Source organism: Monosiga brevicollis, genomic scaffold (assembly GCF_000002865.3).
Source record: "Monosiga brevicollis MX1 MONBRscaffold_9 genomic scaffold, whole genome shotgun sequence".
In the NCBI taxonomy this organism is placed as follows: Eukaryota; class Choanoflagellata; order Craspedida; family Salpingoecidae; genus Monosiga; species Monosiga brevicollis.
Window position 1 is genome coordinate 1,032,339 of NW_001865046.1, and position 17,933 is coordinate 1,050,271.

At 54.9% G+C, this 17,933-nt stretch overlaps 6 protein-coding genes across 6 annotated transcripts in view; 3 read left to right on the forward strand and 3 right to left on the reverse strand.

The window, feature by feature from the left end:
- The window catches only part of MONBRDRAFT_37010 (uncharacterized protein), a gene marked incomplete at both ends in the record, with an annotated part of 6,476 nt that extends 5,797 nt beyond the window's left edge, over positions 1-679 (reverse strand). The window contains 3 exons of the mRNA XM_001745677.1: positions 131-194; positions 289-414; positions 494-679. Coding sequence (XP_001745729.1) covers positions 131-194; positions 289-414; positions 494-679 — 376 coding nt within the window. The remainder of the gene's footprint in view (positions 1-130; positions 195-288; positions 415-493) is intronic.
- Positions 680-1,039: 360 nt separating this feature from the next.
- Positions 1,040-2,658, forward strand: MONBRDRAFT_8086 (uncharacterized protein; the record flags this gene model as incomplete). Its single annotated transcript, XM_001745526.1, has 6 exons — positions 1,040-1,093; positions 1,350-1,463; positions 1,611-1,751; positions 1,897-2,007; positions 2,105-2,278; positions 2,410-2,658. The coding sequence occupies 6 exons, from the start codon at positions 1,040-1,042 to the stop codon at positions 2,656-2,658; spliced, it is 843 nt and encodes a 280-aa protein (XP_001745578.1).
- Positions 2,659-3,005: 347 nt separating this feature from the next.
- MONBRDRAFT_8087 (uncharacterized protein) lies at positions 3,006-3,914 on the reverse strand (the record flags this gene model as incomplete). The annotated part of the gene is made up of 1 exon (XM_001745678.1): positions 3,006-3,914. One exon carries the CDS (start codon positions 3,912-3,914, stop codon positions 3,006-3,008), a length of 909 nt encoding a protein of 302 aa, XP_001745730.1.
- A 406-nt stretch (positions 3,915-4,320) lies between these two features.
- Positions 4,321-9,074, forward strand: MONBRDRAFT_25303 (uncharacterized protein; the record flags this gene model as incomplete). Its single annotated transcript, XM_001745527.1, has 21 exons — positions 4,321-4,502; positions 4,751-5,229; positions 5,338-5,420; positions 5,545-5,657; positions 5,788-5,858; positions 5,965-6,091; positions 6,246-6,375; positions 6,498-6,735; positions 6,835-6,887; positions 6,972-7,009; positions 7,118-7,217; positions 7,295-7,396; positions 7,512-7,576; positions 7,669-7,852; positions 8,001-8,099; positions 8,177-8,245; positions 8,328-8,373; positions 8,489-8,518; positions 8,627-8,737; positions 8,827-8,894; positions 8,982-9,074. 21 exons carry the CDS (start codon positions 4,321-4,323, stop codon positions 9,072-9,074), a joined length of 2,481 nt encoding a protein of 826 aa, XP_001745579.1.
- A 959-nt stretch (positions 9,075-10,033) lies between these two features.
- On the forward strand, positions 10,034-12,785 carry MONBRDRAFT_8089 (uncharacterized protein; the record flags this gene model as incomplete). Its single annotated transcript, XM_001745528.1, has 5 exons — positions 10,034-10,234; positions 10,372-10,567; positions 10,780-10,868; positions 10,981-12,376; positions 12,724-12,785. The coding sequence occupies 5 exons, from the start codon at positions 10,034-10,036 to the stop codon at positions 12,783-12,785; spliced, it is 1,944 nt and encodes a 647-aa protein (XP_001745580.1).
- Positions 12,786-14,192: 1,407 nt separating this feature from the next.
- On the reverse strand, positions 14,193-17,050 carry MONBRDRAFT_25304 (uncharacterized protein; the record flags this gene model as incomplete). Its single annotated transcript, XM_001745679.1, has 11 exons — positions 14,193-14,264; positions 14,394-14,722; positions 14,837-14,909; positions 14,980-15,030; positions 15,056-15,222; positions 15,409-15,501; positions 15,597-15,754; positions 15,854-15,920; positions 16,038-16,140; positions 16,230-16,421; positions 16,523-17,050. The coding sequence occupies 11 exons, from the start codon at positions 17,048-17,050 to the stop codon at positions 14,193-14,195; spliced, it is 1,833 nt and encodes a 610-aa protein (XP_001745731.1).
- Between the last annotated feature and the right edge of the window lie 883 nt (positions 17,051-17,933).

Here is a 17,933-nt window from a genome sequence, read left to right on the forward strand (position 1 = left end):
AAAGGATATGTTGCCAGCGACGCCACCACGCCGGCACCACTCCCCGCGAAAAACTCTGGGTTGAAAAATTCACGCCCATGAGGTACCTAGGACTCATAGCGTCCAAAATTTTGGTTTGCAGCATCCTTACCAGCCAAGGCTTGGTTGGTCAAGTGTGTTCGTGTCTGCGCCACCAATGTTTCATAGACGGGAAACTGGGGATATGCGGGAGCAAGAGGTACCGGGTGAGGTGGGAAGCATCAGGTCTGGCCATTCGGCCAAACCTCATCATTGGGACCCTCGCCGTACCTGAACGGCACAGTAGGTAATGGTCAGGAGCTGTGAGGCTAGGTGACCCTTCCAAAGTGCCTGCACGCCCTCTTCTGTCACAATGGTGCGAAGGCAGTGGACTACGCCTTGGTATTTGCCAGCTGCCTGCCAGGAGTAATTGGCCAACAAGGTATTTGAGATGTAGAGCGCCCATCGGAGTGAGCCACATGCGTCGCAAACCAACCTGGCCACGCCGAATGGGCTCCGCCTGCAGCTGCATTCGAATCTTAAGGACATCAAAAGGGTTGGTGGCAAAACGAGATGCCGAGCCCGCCACTCCCCCAGCCAGCGATGACACCCAGGCGCTCGCTGCCGTGCCCTCTCGAGTTGATTCGGGTTGCTCCTTGGCCGCGGCACCCCGACCTGCCATGATGATGGCAGCAAGCTTTTTTTTCCTCTTTTTTCTCTTTTTTTTTTTTCTTTTTCGATTTGTTGAGTGTGTGTGTCAAAAGCAGTATCAGAGAAATCATCTGACATCACTCAAATTGTGATTTCCAAGTTGGGGAGGGCAGTACAAAATAAGCAGAAGAAGACAACAACAACACACACACACACACACACACACAGAGAGTGCGCATTTGGCACAAGTCAGTGAGATCGGATGCTCGGGCCAGTTGCTCTCGTTGGCGTGTTTCTGGCAGGAGACGGGTGTGTGATTGACGGTGGTCTGGGTTTTAGGGCGGTGTAGAAGAAGACCTCAAGGTTCAGGATGGCGGCTACTATTCCCAACATGAAGCTGGCGGACGGCACTCAGCACCCCATGCTTGGCTTTGGAACCTACAAGGTACCGTCGTCTGGTCCTTGCCGGAGTTGGAGCCCGTGCCCTCATTGTGTTGTTTCCGGCGGCGGCGTGCCTTTCGTGGCAAACTCCGGCTTTGAGGATAGGTTGGGTATGTCCCCAAGAGTTCGACAAATGCTGCTCCAGCGCAGGACGACCGGGACCCCCGTGATATTATTCGGGTACGTTGCCAGACGGCCTCCCACGCCCCGTTTTCATGCAGCCACCTCCAGCTTTTCATTGAGTGAGATCGGTGACTTAGGATGCCGTGGACGTGGGCTATCGCTACTTTGACTGTGCCCAATTCTATGGCAACGAAGAGATTGTCGGCGAAGCCCTCAGCAGCACGTCCGTGCCCCGGGCAGAGCTGTATCTGGTGCGACTGAGCTTGCAAAGTAGTTTTGTTTTGCCTCCTTCGCCGACACAGTTGGCCTTCTCATTCTCACCCTGCATTCTTCTGCCCCTTCTGCCATCACATCATTTTTTTTTTTTTTTTTTTTTTTTTTTTTTTTTTTTTTTGCAGGTCTCCAAGTGCTGGAACGACACCATTTACAAGGGTCGCGAGGCGGTGCGTGCCCAGGTGCTGCAGAGTCTGAAGGACCTCAAGACCGACTACCTTGACCTGTATCTCATCCATTGGCCGGTGCCCGAAAAGCACATTGAGGTGAGTGACTTGTTAAAAACCTGCCCCTTGCTCACATGTTTCAATATCAAAGCGCTCACGAAGAACACGTCACCATCCACCTCTCGGATGCCATGGTTGCTGTCCACGCTGCTTTATGAAAACTGGTGCTGGGTCCACGCCATAGGCCTACAAGGAGCTGGAACAGCTGCAAGCAGAGGGCAAGGTCAAATCCATTGGCGTCAGCAATTATACCATTGAAGACTACGAGGAGCTCAAGAAGCACATGACGGTGCAGGTAGTGATCCACACGTCCCCGATTCATGTTCCTTTGCGGCTTGCGCAGTCCTTAACTGTTACGGTTGGTTGGTATCGCAAACAACCGCGCGCCGCAGCCCGTCGTCAATCAGATTGAGATCAACCCCTTTCTGTACCGGCGGCAAACCATCGAGTACTTTGAAAAGGAAGGCGTGCGCTTCGAGGCCTATCGGGCGCTCCGCCAGGCTCAAGAGCTGGACGATGCGATCATCAAGACCATTGCGGACAAGCACAAGCGCCCCGCCGCTCAGGTACTGCTGCCCGTGCCATGTCCCTCAAGCCGCGGGCGTCGGGCGCTGTGTGCTTGTCCTCTCGAGCCGCAGCCCGTGTACTAAACCCCAACGTCGTGTGGCTCGTGCTACCGTCACCTTGTTGGCTGTAGATTCTGGTGCGTTGGGCCGTGCAGCATGGCTTTGCCGTGTTGGCGAAGAGCTCCCGCAAGGAGCGCATGGCCGAAAATTTCAACTCGTTTGACTTTGAGCTTGATCTCGAGGACATGGCCAAGCTGGACGACATGACGACCGAAGACAACCTCGAGGCGTACCGCGATACTTACGTCAAGTGCATCGTTCGCGATACTCCTGATCATGGTACCAGCAAGGGTGTCCCGGAGAAGTTTACCGTCAAGTAGAGCATTTGTGTATTGCTCTGCAGAGCCCGCCTTTTGTGACTTCATGACCCTGGATTCACCATCTACCAGCGTCCTGCCCCAGCAGCTTTTCCGTGCTTCTGTACGGTCAAGCTCTCGCAAAACGTGTCACAAGCACAACATCTGCATCGTCAATCGATCAATTCTTTTTTTGAGGCTCAAACCGGAAGAAACACAGGCGACACGCCAACAAATAAGACTTTGGTTTCCTGCTTGGCGCTACCCTTCCGGCATTCTTGCTCAGCAAGCTTTCTCTCTCTGTTGCTTTCCTCTTGGGGCTCAAATGGGCCAAGCCCCTTGGTGACCTGACGCCATTCATCGCTGGTCAGCTAAACAAAATTCATAAATCCACAAGCCCGACACGCAGCCTCCAAAACTTGGGGGCATCGGCGCTCTGCCATGGTTTCACAGACTCGAAAGCTCAGACGTTGCGAGCAGCCTGTTGCGTCGTGCTCATCGACTAGGTCGTAGAGGAGATGTCCAAACTGGGCCAGCGTCATGCCTTCGTCCTGCGTGTTGAGCTGAAAGCCACAGGGGCAGAAAATGACGCAGAGCCGCATGCGTAACAGAGAATGCCGGCACACGGGGCAGGTTACGGCGTTGTCATCGGCAAGGGAGAGCGCTGCCAGGGCCTCGTCTCGCGCGCGTGCTTCCTCCTGCTCAGCCTCCTCGATCTGCGCCTCGTCCTCGAGAAATGCCTGGCTGGCGTCCTCCACCATGAGTTCCTGCTGAATCTCGCTCCAAAGGTCGAGCAGATAGTCATATTCAGCCTCAGTGCTGGGCGTGAGAATATCCACATCTTCCTGTCCCTCATCACTGTTAAAGTCGTGTGCACTTGCATGGGTTTCCCGGGCATCGCCACGGGGGTGACTGCCGAGGCTGAAGGGTTGAGAGCGGCTACACAAAGCGCCGGGCTCCGTCGACCATGCCTGCGCGGCATCAACCCCTGGTGACAGGGCGTGGACGTCATCACCAACGACCTGCTGCTGCAGCAGAGCAAGCTGCTCGCGCATGACCTGTTCCACGTCCGTTTCCATGTCCATGGTGCCTTCTTCCGCGGTGGTCCCGTCGTGCCCAGAGCCAAGTCGTCGCTGGTCCATGGCAGCATACCGCTTGCGCCGCAGCTCCTCCCGGCACCGGGCCTTGAACCGTTCCTTCCACATTAATGGCTTTCCCTTGTAGCTAATGCCACGTGCATCGGCAATCTGCAAACTCAGCGGCTTGGCGTTGGCTGCCATTTTTGAAAAAAAAAAAAAAAAACGACGACACACTCACACACACACGAATAACGGTAAGATCGCAGCCCCCACAAGCAGAAAAGAAGTTTCAGCTTTTAACTTCCAATCCGTCTGCACCAACTCTCCATAAACTACACACAAACATTCAGCACTTATACGATAACCTCATAAAACGCTACATCAAGCCTTTTCAATACCATTTCAACAGCAAAACACGAGCAAAATGTCAGCAAAAACGCACTCCGAAAAAATTTCACAAGTTCGACCATTTTTTTTTTTTTTTTTTTTTTTTTGGATTTCGTGCAAATCGGTGATGAGAGCACACTTGGGTGATACCGCCCATTGGTTTTCGGTTATATCGTCGTTGATCATCTCCAAGGGCTTGGTGGATTGAGGGATCGGAAGCATGTCGGTGCGGGCCGGCGTTGCCGTGCTGCTTGGCCTGGGGTGTTTGTTGTGGGTCATGACAACCGGCGTGGTCTTGGCTGAGGCTTGCGTTGAGGGGGACGAGTGTCCCGCTGCAATCGAGGTGGAGGATGGCCAACTTTGCCTTGCTGCTGGTGCTGCGGACGAGATCAACCTCCAACGGTCAGTTTGATCGAGCCTTTCTCCAGCAAAGGCAATGGTCTCCATGCATGCACTCATACATAGATACCTGCTGCCGCTTGATTAGAGCCAATGGTCTGGTCCTTCCGGTCTTGGCCACCCTTGATGCGTTTGACCTCTCCTTGCAAAATTTGCGGTTTGTACGATCGGTGCAGCCGTCTGGTCGTTTGACCAACTCAGATTAAGGGCGCTGACCGCCGACCTTGCCACGACTGCTCGTTCCTTCCTAGATCCAACGCGTCGGCCACGCAAGCTGATATCGTCACGCTTCAAGCCCTGACAGCTTCGCACGATGTCAATCTTGCTCGTTTGGTCGAGACAATCGAGGCCGTCAACACCACTCTGGGACAGAGCGCCACTGCACAAGCCCTGGTTGATCTTGAGCTTGCACTCATCTCCGATACAGCGGCAATCAACTCTTCCCTACAGACCTTGTCAACTCACGTCCTCGCCTCCGAAGGCGCCCACACACAGGCGCTTGCGAATCTCACATCGCAACTTCAGGGCCTGTCCAGTCAGCAGCAAGCCACCACTGCCAACTTCACAGAGCAACTACAAACCTTGGCCGCGGAAAACACCGTCCTTCGCAACAACCTTAGCGCCTCAGTGGCCAGCTTTGAAGCTGCCGAAGCCAGTTTCGAAGCCCTCATCTCCGAGCTGGCTGGCAACGTCTCCCGCCTTTCCTCAGGCCTGGCTGACCTTCAACTTGGTTCGTCTGCCAAAAATATCCCTGTGATTACACATTGAGACGCACATCAGGGCCGGTGGATAGATGACTGGCTGAATTGTATTTGTCGCATTGACTGCGTTTGCACAGGATCTCGCAACGCGCCTGGGGCAAGCTGCGAGCATCTTCGCAAGAACATGGAAGCCACCGAGCTGAGTGACCTCAATGGCGTCGTACGTCTCCTTGAACCGTTGTCGTGCAGCACCTGACGCCGTGCTTCTTTCCTTTGATCGTCACGTTATATCCTATCCTCTCAATTGCCCTCTTCCCCGGTTATCCGCCCTTGATTTGAGCCAGTTTTATCTTGAAGATGCCTCGGGCGCGTCCTATCGAGCTTTTTGCTACACCTTTGGCGGCCAAGCCTATGAACTTGCCCTAAACCTCGATACCTCGGATGGCCATGTCATGTGGTGAGCCCTGGCCACCTAACACTCAAGCGAAAGGGAGACTGGGGCGCTTGTCACTGCCATGCAGAGCCAACGCAAATCGTTACTGACTCGAGGCATATCTTTTGCTTCCTTCAACTCATCCAATGTTGAGGTGGGGCAATGAGCTCTGGCAAAACGAACAGGAGTATGGCACAATCAGTACCGCCTACACCTTGGCGTCTGGTGGGTTAAGTGGCCCCTTGCATTAAAAAAAACTTCCTGCCTGCTAGTTGGCACTCATGATTTTGCTGTGACCAACGGGTTTCGCTGTTCCGCAAACGACTGCTAGCGGGCGACAAAAAGACGACATCCTGGTTCAAGGCAACGGGCATCACTCATCTCGTACTTGCCGTGCACGTGGGCGGCACTGTTGTGGGTTGGCGGCAGTTTGAAACCTCCTCCGGGGCCGCACTAAGGTCAGCTTGCTCGTTCGGCAGTCAAGCATGCTTGACTGGCTCCCATTGCTCAATCTGCCCTTTGGAGAATGCACTTCCATTCCACCTTTGGAACACCTTTGGTATGGCTGGCAGATAATGCTTGTGCGCTCCTTTTATTTTGCTGCATCGCCAGCGATTACTTTGGTGGTCAGTGTGCTCCACTGGATGATGGGCCTGAGTGGGCCAATTGCAATCTTCATCTTGGTCGTGCGACGGGCCTAGCCAGCGTTGGAAATCTTGAACCCAACGAGAAACTCGTCAAGGTTTGTCAAGTACAGTGAATAGCTTTGCGAGCTACCCCTTGCCCTATTTTCACCCCACTTCCCTTCCACCTCTCATGCTTTCCTGTTGGCCAATCTTACGACCATTTCACTCGGACGCGCAGTTGTCACGCGAGCTGTACGCCAATCACGTCGTAGATACCAGTATCAAAGACCTGGACCGGATCAGCTCTGACAGTGCCTCGGCCGGATTCACTGATAACATGGGCGGTGGCCTAGGCAACTGGCACGATATGCCATATGGCATGCCAACCAACGGCGCTACCTCAGTGGTCGGCATCAACTTTCTGCCAAACAGCGCCTTTCGGACTGTGTCCGAAGCTCAAGCTGGCTGGTGTGACTGTTGGTACCTGTCCCAAGCCTTTGAGTCAGGACTTGTCGCATTGTTGTCGATCAACCCTGGATTTCGCTTACGCGGACGTTGCTCGCGTGGCATCTTAGACGATGGCGATAACAGCGGCATGTACGGAACTGACAGTTTTGCCCCAGCCACGGTACGGCAGGCGTACGCTCCCAATCACGCTCCTGACCCGGCGGCCATTCGCTTTGTCAGCTTACAGCCCGCTGTCCTTCGATAGTGTGCCCAAAGTGACAGTGATCCCACCAAGGCCGCCTGGTATGTTTGGCGTTGCCTTCTTCAGAAAAGGGGCATGCGACATGGATCGGTGTGGTGCGTCATGCATCTACCATCGCTTACAACAGGGTTTGGTGTGGGATTGCGCAGGTCATATTCCAATGGCATCGAGTATGATTATTCGGTGTTTGTAGCTGCGCTCGAGGAGCGGCCTTCATTTTGGGGCCAAGCGTCTTCTCAGCCCATTGAGGTAAGAAGTGAGGAATTGGGCCGGACACCAGCTTCTTCTCTGTCCTCACGCCGGCTCATGGCACCCTCCTTTCTCAGGCCGACTGCTCAGCGCTTTACGCAAAGCACGGTTCCGCCATGGTCACGGGTGTGTACAAGATCGATCCGGACGGCCAAGGGAGCTTTGACGCTTTCTGCTGGGTAAGTGAAGAGCAAGTCAAGCAGGCGCATGCACCGATGGCGCTGTTCCCCTCGTTAAGCTGTGCATTGACAAAGCTGACGCAACTGTTGAATCACTGACCCTGGCTTGCGTCAGGTCGAAGGTGGCACGGCTTGGACCTTGCTTCTGAACCTGGACACGTCCGATGGCCATGTCATGTGGTTCGTGTTGATGCCTGGGCTGGCGTTTCTGCTTTGTTTCTTGGACATGTACTGAAATGATGGCCGCATTGCAATTTCACCGTTAAATGCAGGTGGGGCAACCCGCTGTGGGAGAATACAAACACCTACAACGACGTGCGCGATCATTACTTCCTGCGGCACGACGCCAAGACAACGGCTGCCATGCGTGTCAAAAGTACGACGCACATGATGATGATGGTTCATGAAAATGGCATCATGATCGGCTGGCAGGTTTGGACGCGTGGAAACCAGCAGGTGCGCACCCGCCCTCGGCCGGCTGGTGGCAACACCGGGCGAAAACGTGCACATGTATTTGTGTGTGTGTGGCTTTTTTCTTTCTTTTTTTCTTTTTTCCCCCTCTATCTTTCCTATTCTCTCACATTCGCGCGCGTGCCCATTGTAGCTGTCATTCCACGAGCACTTTGCCAACGGCTGCTCCGCGACCAATCACGCCGAGTGCAACAAAGTTCTTGGTGCAGAGCGCGTGGCAGCAGTCGGGAACGTAAGTCCGGGGAGCACTGCTTACTTTCGTGCTCCTTCGCAATTGATTTGTTTGCGATTGTGCGTGGATTTCTGCAGGTATCGCAGATCAATTCAATCGAGACACTGGTGCGCACCAGCAGCGTGATTCATGCGAATCAAGTGATTGTACGTCTAGCCCCACTTGTGCTCGATGTTTTGGAACCCGGCCGCCATTCTGAGGAAGCGCATGCTTGGGCATTGGTGATAGGGCAATCAAGACTTTGATCGCATTGCTTCTTCGGAGTCGACGTGTGGTAAGATGCCTTCGCGTGTCTGGTACATGCACACAAACTCAAACTCGAGGCGCCTGGCGCAGCAACATGCGGTTGATACTGAGTGCTAACTTTGGGTGGGTGCCGTGTTTGATAGGCGCGACGGACAACTGCGGAGGTGGTCTAGGTGGGTGGTGTTTGCTTTAGAAGCACTGTTGACCTCTTGTCTTGATGGGATTCGATGCTCTTGCTGAAAGTTGGCATGCAAGGCTCAGTTGGGTGAACTCTCTTGCAGGTAACTGGCATGATGCCCCACGCGGGCGCCCCACCGACGGCTCAACCACGATCGACGGTTTCGTCCTCGATCATAATGATGCGTTTCGCACAACCAGCGAGGCCCAGGCTGGTGCGTCTTGAAGTGCAGGAAGCTTGTGGTTACGTGTAGAAAGTAGTCCTTCGCAGGCTAACATTAAACCGAGATTGTGGTGTACATAGGCTGGTGTGTTGCCTATGGAACGGGAAACACGGGCATGTTTGGCACCGACAGCTACGCCGCCCCCTCGGTGCGTTCCATGTGACAGAGCCCTGCCGTCAGACGTCACCTCACTTTGCACCGTTTGCTTCCATGCGGCTGTTGTTTGGAACTGCAGTGTGCACTCGATAATTCCGACCCGACCAAGGCTGCTTGGTCGGGGCCCAGCGGCCTCAACTACGACTACGCCATCTTCTTCGGCAGCCTGTAAAAGATGGTGCCACCTGACGCTCGCATTCCCCATCAAAAATGGGCCACAGGGACCTGTCTACCTTGCGCAAAGTCGTGCAGCTTTCGGTCCCTCGGAACTTCCTGCTCGACAAAAGTTCAGGCCCATGAGCTCGGCGTTGGTTATTGACGATGTCTTTAAACTTTGTGATCCTTTCAATGCAACTTCAAGGGAAGTTCATGCAGCATCCAAGCAGGTTCATGCAGATTCCTATGAGTCTGATGCTTTGTTGATATTGGGATACGGTGCCCAACCCTACTCGCTTGGTGTTGCTTACGTCTCTGCTTTACTTTCGTTCTTGTTGCTCTCTCTCTCGTTTGATATCCAACTACTCTCCTGTCTCTTTGTGCCGATTTATATGCCATGCATTTTCAACCAATTCATTGAGGGTTGTTGTCCTCTCTCTGACCTCCTGTCCCTCTTCTGCTCTCTCTCTGCCAAACACACTACCCCAGAACGCTCTCTCTGACAAGTCACACACTCATTCTCCCTAACACACACACACACAGACAAGAGCCTTCCCAACCCTCTTGCTGGTGTCTCGGTGGTCGTCGCCCCAACACCAGATCTCCTTGCCTCCCCTGTGGTGCGCTGGCCGGGGCTCCTGTATCTAGCCGGATACCTGCCGTGGGGAGAAGAGCAGCCATTTGTTGAAAGTACCGTCTTGCCCCGAGCTCCTCTGGCGTCTGGCTTGGCGGCGGGGCAAGCCGTCCTCCTGGCTTGGTTGGGTTGCGGGGTGATACGAGCACAACAACAACCGTAGGAGACGTTGCCGCGCGGCGTGCTAATCGTCGTCGCCAAAAAGGTGCAGCACAACGGGCCGCGGCTCATTGAAAGCGCCGTCCAGCGTCCGTTTGCTGTAACCCGTCTCCGCTAGCTCTGTTTGATTGCTGGCCAACGTATCCGGAACTCTGCACTTGGGTTCGGCTGCCGATTCGACCATGTCGGGCCGGTCCGCGGCGCAAGCCGAGGCCACGGCGCAAGCAGAGCCGGCAGGCGCGCCCACCACCATGGGCCAGGGCATCTCGCCTGTAGCTGGACAAGGTCAATGCTCCCGGACGAGCACTGCAAGCATGCTACAGCTCACCATCAAGACAGTCATGGGCACCTCCTTCTCACTACACGTTGACGCGGATGGCCAGGTTGGTCCAGCTTCCTGTTCCTAACGGGGCCCTTTTTTTTTTTGCGTCCTCCTCATCTCGTTGAGCTTAAAATGGGCATTGGGTCGGCGGCTCGACTTACAACTTGCTCTTGATGATTCGTGACGTTGCACCGACAGGTCGCCCACGTCAAGGCCATCATCGCCATGATCCAAGACATGCCGATGAGCTCACAACGCCTGGTCTATGCCGGTCGTGAGTTGCGCGATAGCGACACCCTGGCCTCTCTTGGCATTGGCAACGGCGCCGAGCTGGTGCTTGCTGTGCATGTCCAGACTTCATTACAAAGCCCCATGCTATATGATGAATTACTCGGTAAGCCAGCAACACGCCAAGCCTGCCCAGTCCCTCTTTTAGTTGAGGTGACGATCCCCCTTGCTCCTGCATCGTCCTCTTAAAACTCGAGCATGTTCATTGTGGTGGCATCTGCATACCTTGATTTTGCACGTGGCAAATAGACTACGTCGAGCCCCTTGGGGAAGGCTTGGCCTTGCAAGTTCTGGATATCACGGACCTCTCGCTTCCAGAATGCGAGGAACTTATCGAGCTGGCCCTGGAAGACGGTCGCTTCCGTGTCCTATTGTGCCGGGATGCTGACCGCCTCAGTTTGATTCGTGTTCGTTTCCTTTCTTGAGTCTTGGTGTTGCCCTTGACATCACACCCCGCCGTCACTCATTCGAACCCGGTCTGCCGCTCGTGCTCTCCCGCGGCAATTTTACTTTTATTAGTTTCAAGTCGCGGCTGTGGATGAGGATGTGGGGGAGAATAATTGGGACCAGCGTCCGCGCTCCTCACGACACGCACCAGTTCAGTCCTTTCGTGAGCGCATGCAGCGCATTGAGGACAACGCTCGCCACCGGCTTCGCATGGCTGACTTGCAGAGTCGCATGCGGGAAAGCAAATCACGTCGCCGTGCACGCCGTCAGCACGCGCGACGCGTTCGTGCTCAAACGAAAACAATCGCACCGGAAGCGAATGCTGTGTCGGGTCCCAATGATCAGACAGCTGGCATGGCCGGCAGCCCGGCCATGCCGGTTGCCCTGCGGCCTCGTCCTCCTCCACCTCGCACTTCCAAAACAAATCCCTCCCCGACGCATACGCCCAACACCATGGTCGTCCACGCCTCAACTCCCGAACCCGTCTCCACGGCAGCATCGGCCGCATCAGCCATGCTTGGCTCATGTGGGGACGAAGAAGCCGTGCCACCTGCACTCGCTCGCCGCACACCCGACGTTCTCAGTTTAGAACATTCGGCCGCTGGTTATGGGCCTGGTAGTCAGACATCAGCGTCGTCAACTGGTGTCAAGCATTCCCCTCGCTCCCATCCAGTGGCCCTCCCTGTGGGCACTCACGCCCCACGCGTGGAGCGACGTCATATCCCCTCGTATGCAGGAGTCCATACTGCGGTCGAGTCGGCCTCTGATCCCGTGCCCGCTCCTGAGGGCGATGGTGTTATACACCCACCGCCTCGATCGCGCCGCGCACAGCCGCGCACAGCTGGTCGTGTGGGGCCAATGGGAGGGCTTGATGCGGTCAGTGAGGAGGATGACGCGACCTGTACCCAGGAGCTGGTCGAAGCCTTTCAACGAATGTTGCCCTCGCGCCCGGAGCCCCCCGTTCGCTCGCCGTGCCAAAGCGTCAGCTTCGCGCCCCTCCGCCACTCGCGCAGCGCCGATACTCCCGCTGGCATGTCAGAGTGGTCTTGTGATGGCCTTGGCACCCCGGCCCACTTGCCTGACCCGCTGGGTACACCATTGGATGGCCTTGACCCCAGTGCCTCTTTTCACAGGCACGCCTCACTGATTGGCGCTGACCCCTTGGGTCAAAGCGGAACCGATATACCCGAGACGAACACCCGCTTTGTGTTTTCCAGCTCCACGTCAACGCCACCCGAAGGGCCAGTCCATCCATCGACACGGTTTGCTCCCGTGCACGCACCGGGAAATCATGAAGGCCACGGCCATAGCTGTGACCACGGCTCGATGGTGTCGACAGCCCTGGCACCCACGCCGCTGCTACCAGCGCTTGTGACCTCGGCAGCCCCACGTGGCACTCTGGCAAGCCGTGCACGCTCACGGCATTTTGCTCAACCAAAGCCACGGATCGCTTCGGCAGCTCCGCAAGGTACACACGCGCAAGGTACACACGGCCCATCTAGTCGATATGCCCGGGTTCCCACGCTACCAGCCATGGAACCACACCCCCCGGCATCAACGGCCGCCCGCCACCCGGTTCCGAGATCAGCGCGTGCGCGACCTCGCTGCCATGGATGCCAGCGCAAACTACGTGCGCTAGCCACATATAGCTGCCGGTGCACAGGCTCCTTTTGCGCCCGTTGCCGCCATCCGGAAGATCACAACTGCAGCTTTGACCACAAATCATATGGTTGGTCCCCATGCTTGCTTTGTAAGGTCACTTCACAAAGCACACCACCATCGCTCACTCGTTTTGCACCCTGCGCTCCCCCACAGGCCGACAGCTGCTGCAACACCAAGTCCCAAAATTGGAATCACAGCGGCTGCCCAAGATTTAGACTGCTGATTATCCTTGATAAGCACCAAATCTTCAAAATGCGAGAAAATTTCAAACTAATGTAAAAACGACAATTTTTTTTGCTTGAATTCCTGCTTCACATTTGGTTTTGATTCGGCCGTGACTGGAGACTAAGGCGGGCCGGGAGGCAAGAGCCGCAGACGCTGGAATGTCTGAGTTGTGTCAACCATAGGGGTCCATAGCAAGACAACACGAAATTCACTTCCGCTTGTCAATTCTTTGCAAAAATACATCCGATGTAATTTCATTTTTCCGACATTTTTTTTTTTTTTGTTGTGTTCTTCACGTGAAGTGTTACAATGCTGTCGGTGCCTGGACGTGTTGCCCCGGAGGATGCGGAAATCAGGGCGCAGAGCGCCTGTGCATTCTTGAATCCGTAGCGACGTGGCACGTTTTATTCTGCTACTTGGTCTACTTGGCGCATGCTCAACGCCTTCGGCCGTGTTGGTATTTTAACTCACGACAAGAGGCAAGTGTGAGCTCAACCGCCCGCCCTTTTATGATGACCGGGAAGAGATTCATGGGATAACCGCCCCAGTTGCTGGCGCTCTTCGAGATGGACCACCGAATTGAGCGCCGAGGCAAGAGCGCGGTCATGCCGCTTGCTCCAAAGGGGCGGAGAGCAAGGCTTGCTACCACGCGAGCGCCGTCTCCGATAACGTTGCAAGTCCAATCCTGCAAAGCTGAATGTCCAAGCGAGGCGTCTGGTCGCAGACGTGGCCCCGCCTTGCTTGGCTATTTAGCGTTTGCTCTTGGCCATGTTGTACGCTTGCCTACACGTTGACGCACATGCTCACACACCCTTGTCTCGTCACCTTTTGCCGACGCAGCAGCTGACACCAAGCAGTGGCAATCGACCAATCATTGGCGCCCAACGGTTTCTGGCCAAACTGGAGGGTGTGTACATTCGCGTTGGTTCGTCTGGAATCTCGATATGACTTGGGTCCATGGGGCAAGGTACTGAGGCCTTATTCTTGGCTAGCAATGGGGCGCTATGATGGTAACAGTAAAAGGTCTGAAGGGCAGCTCCACTCCGGGTGAGACTCGAGCGTGCTGTTCATGAGGGTGCCATCATTTTGGCCCCTGCACGACACGCGCACCTCTTACAAGGATCAAGTGTCGAGCGCTTGCGAGATTACACATTCTAAATCTGAGCACCCCTTTGCCGCCAAGAGTTTGCTTGCCCCTGCCGCCTCCCTTGTCGAATGCCTGACGCTTTTTGTGCGCATCTGACGGATGCATTCATCCTCATGTGGATTTGAATTCTGCCGCTTCCCAGGCTGCCTTGAGACATAGTCAGCCACAGATCGCCTCAGTGCGAGCCAAACGGCACAATTGCAAGCCCAAAAAGGGCCAAGATTTGAGGCAAAGCAAACCATAGACTAAGTTAAACAGCCCGGGTCTGGCGGAAGATGCTCTCGACCAGGGATGCGACATGTGCCATCTCGTCAACGTGGCCCTACAGGTCAAAGTAGAATCAAAAGTCCACACTGAGTTGTGACCCCACTTTCTGTGCCGCAATTGAGTTCCTCATTCCGCAATGAACGGCCACAAAAAGACCAAAAAGAAAGAAAGGAAAGAGACGTACCTGAGGTAGGACAAGCTGGATCGTTTTAGACTCCATGCGACCCCAGGCTGTGTTCTCCATGATATAACCCTTGATGGTCTTGAGAACAAGCTCGGCACGCTGAAGCATCCAGCGCCGATCTGCCGCCTCAGGCAAGTCCAAGGTCAAGAATAGGGGTAGCGTCAATGTATTGATGTTATTCTGGAAAACGCTGCGGAAGATGTTGCGCAGGCCTGTCATGATGCGGTGCTGAGTGTTGAGTTGGGTGCTTAAGACGTCATCGTTGACCACAAGATGAAAGGCAACGTGCGTGTCGGCCAGGTTCGAATGCCGTGTAATGTAGCAATCTCCTGTCAGAACCCAGCATCAGTTTTTCAGAGAAGAGTGTGACCCAATACTGAAAAGCAGCGGCAAAGACAAACAAGCAAGAGGCTGTTACAGCATGTGAGACAGCAAGTACGGACCGGGCTTAAGAAGGATGTCACCCCCACGCACAGGCGAAGAGGGCTTGGAGACGCGGGAGGCCATCATGTCATCCTAGTGCCATACAAGGGCCAGGTAAGGGAGGATGCGGGCAACAGGCCCAAGCGCACGGCGGCCCACAAACCCGCAAAGTCTCAATCTGCTCGTCAAGCTCTTCAAAGTGCAAATCAGCAGCCTGCATCCACGACAAGTCCACGGACCAATTTGCGGGCAGTAGTGGCGACATGAAGCATGATGAGCAGCACGCACAGAGAAACCGGGTCCATGGTTCGTCGGCGCACCTGTTCGCACACAGAGGCAAAACGGCGCTTTTGTCCTGTGTGGCTGCTGAGCTTCTGATCCACGGGAAGAACCAGGGCAGAGAGTGCTGTTGAATAGATGGACATGGCGCCCGCAAGTCGCCGCGCTCCTTGCTCTGACTTTGGCAAGGCCCGCAAGTCTGCGCACATTTTGACCATATCTCCTACCAAAGAGCAAACGGCCAGGTAAGCAGTGCGACACGGTCAATGTGCCACGCAGGGGCGCTATTGCTGCTTGAACATATTGCACTCACCAGACATGAGTCGAAGGTTATGGACAATCTTCATTTGCGTCCCCAAGACCACAGTGAAGGATTCAATCACGGGTGGTGCCTGCACGTGTGATTCTATATCGTTGCCACGAGTGCCGGTCAGTCAGCATGTTTGCTTGTAGCAGCAGGCAAGAAACTACGGCAAGGGGCGTGACAAAGACAAAGCGCACCTTCACTGGCAAACTCCATGCTGGCACGAGGCTCATCGCCTACCGGGCTTCCAGGTCCACCGGGCTTGAGCACATTGCCCACAGAACGCCCAAACTTGAGCACCGAATTGAATAGGTTCTTGTTTCCACGACCTCCGACACTTCCTGTCGTGTCACGCCTAGCACCAAGATCGCATACAGTGACTCCAAGTTAAACCCAGATGCAAAAGCGTGGTGCCTCCATAAGCACAAGTAATGAAGCATGAGCGGTGGAGAACCTGGTCGGTTGTGGTGATGTTTGCGGAGACAAGGGCGACGGTCGTGATGCAGGGGCCGGCAGTTTGCCTGCAAACAAAAGACGTTCAAGTCAAAGCACCAGCAGTCAAAGTCTCAGGAACTTGTTTGACGAAGGTGGGGCCTGCCTAGTGCTGGCTTGAAAGATAGCACGAGGAAGAGATGTACCTTGTTTCATGTCCCTGTGTAACTCTCGAACATAGTCTTGATAACCTTGCTTCTGTGCAAGACGCTGGGCGCGAATCTCCGACTCGAGGTTGGCCACATGCATCTATGGGTTGTGCCCACAATCAGTCTCATGCCCACGGCGAGATCGAAGCTCGACACCCACCACCTCGCTGACCGGGCACAATTCCGCACCTCGCGCTCGTAGACGTGGCGGCTTGCCGTGGCATTGATATCTCGGTCTGTGACATCATCTCCGAGGCGATCCATGAGCCGCTGAAGCTGAGAGGCATGCTCCTCCTCTGACTTTTGCAAGGCGCGGTCACGGTCATGAATCATCTCGGCAATGTTGTCGGACATGGCAGTCTCCATCTCCAGCAGAGGTTGCTATCGCAGACACCATGTCAGGAACGCGTTCAGTGGCTACAAGAGCAGAGCTGTCGACCAAGGCCAGACCATGGACACAAACGAGCAAGAGCAAGACATACCAGCAGTTCAGAATGAATGGCCTCATGAAAGACCTCGTGGAAATCGGGTTCCGGGGCTGCTGCGCCAAAACTAGATTCAAAGCGCTCGGTGGCTTGCAGGTGATCGGCTAAGCGGTAGTGCGCCCACTCGGCCGAGTATGCCGCACGCCATTGAGCCAGTATGTCAATCATGCTATCCGTCTTGCCTGCGGCAGCCTCTGCCAGCTTGTCGTCGCGCGCGTCGAGTGCCTTTTGCTGAAAGGTCTCCATGGCTGATTGAAGCAGGCTCACGACAGACGGCTCGAGGTATTGGGGAAGGTGATGCTCGTCAACCAGGGCTCGCGCCGTGTCAGCCACATTCAAGCGTGCGTGCAAAGTCACGGGCACAACAACCTCATGCCCATCCATAGGAAAGCGCAATTGCACCTCTTCCTCTTCATGATGGTGCTGTCCAGTCGGCAAGGCCACGTGCAGGACCTTGGTCTCCGCCTCCTCCTCCTCCTCTTCCTCTTCCTCCGTCTCGATCTCTTGCGCCGACGCTGCGGCCATTAGGTCCAAGCCAACCCGTGCTTCCAAATCTGAAGCATTTCTTCCAGCTTCTCCCACCTCCCCGGCACTTGGCGGCGATTCAACCGGCATTTGAACCCGGCTGCCATCCGAATCCGCGAAATCCATCCTTTCGTTCGCTGTTCACTGAAAACAAGAAAAAGAAAAGAAAAGTAAAATACAACAAGCGAATGCTGAGTTAATGATGCAGAGGATATGCATATGAGAAATGTCAGAATGTCAGCAAAACACCGCTCAAAAAACCGTTTTTTTTTTTTTTTTTTTTTTTTTTTTTTTTTTTTTGGACTTTCTCAATTTTTTTCATCGAGAGTGTGTGCAGAGGCCGTCTGTCTGATCGCAGGATTCACAGTGGCCGGCGAGTGACATTGCCTGGTGAAAGCGGCAGACTCACCAGGGGGCTGGAGAACGGGCGGGTGTAGCCTTGGAATTGACGTCATGGCGCCCACCCGTGCTGGTGAGCAGCGGCTTTTGACATGCCCCTCTTGCCTTGCCGACATGACCGATCTTCATCGAGTGGGCTTGCTTTCACCTTTGCTCGCTGAAAAGTAGATTGGCAGTCGCCCTACGTCAACGTCCTCCGCACCTTTGCCGCCAAGCAAAGTGCCATTCGTGGAGATGTGGCGGTTGTCAAAGTATGGCATGACAAGCATTGGTCACCAACTTTTTCCGTGGCTGGCACCTTTCTGACCCCTTCGCCTCTTGCCGAATTCCTATCTAGGATCCCCATCTGCAGCGACAGGTGTATCATTTGCAGCCCCATCACGCGCAAGACTCACATCTGCAACTCCCCAAAGTAGCATCGCAGAGCCTCCGCCTGACTGGTGGCTATTTGGCTGTGCAGGTCTGTGTGGCGCACCAGCTACCG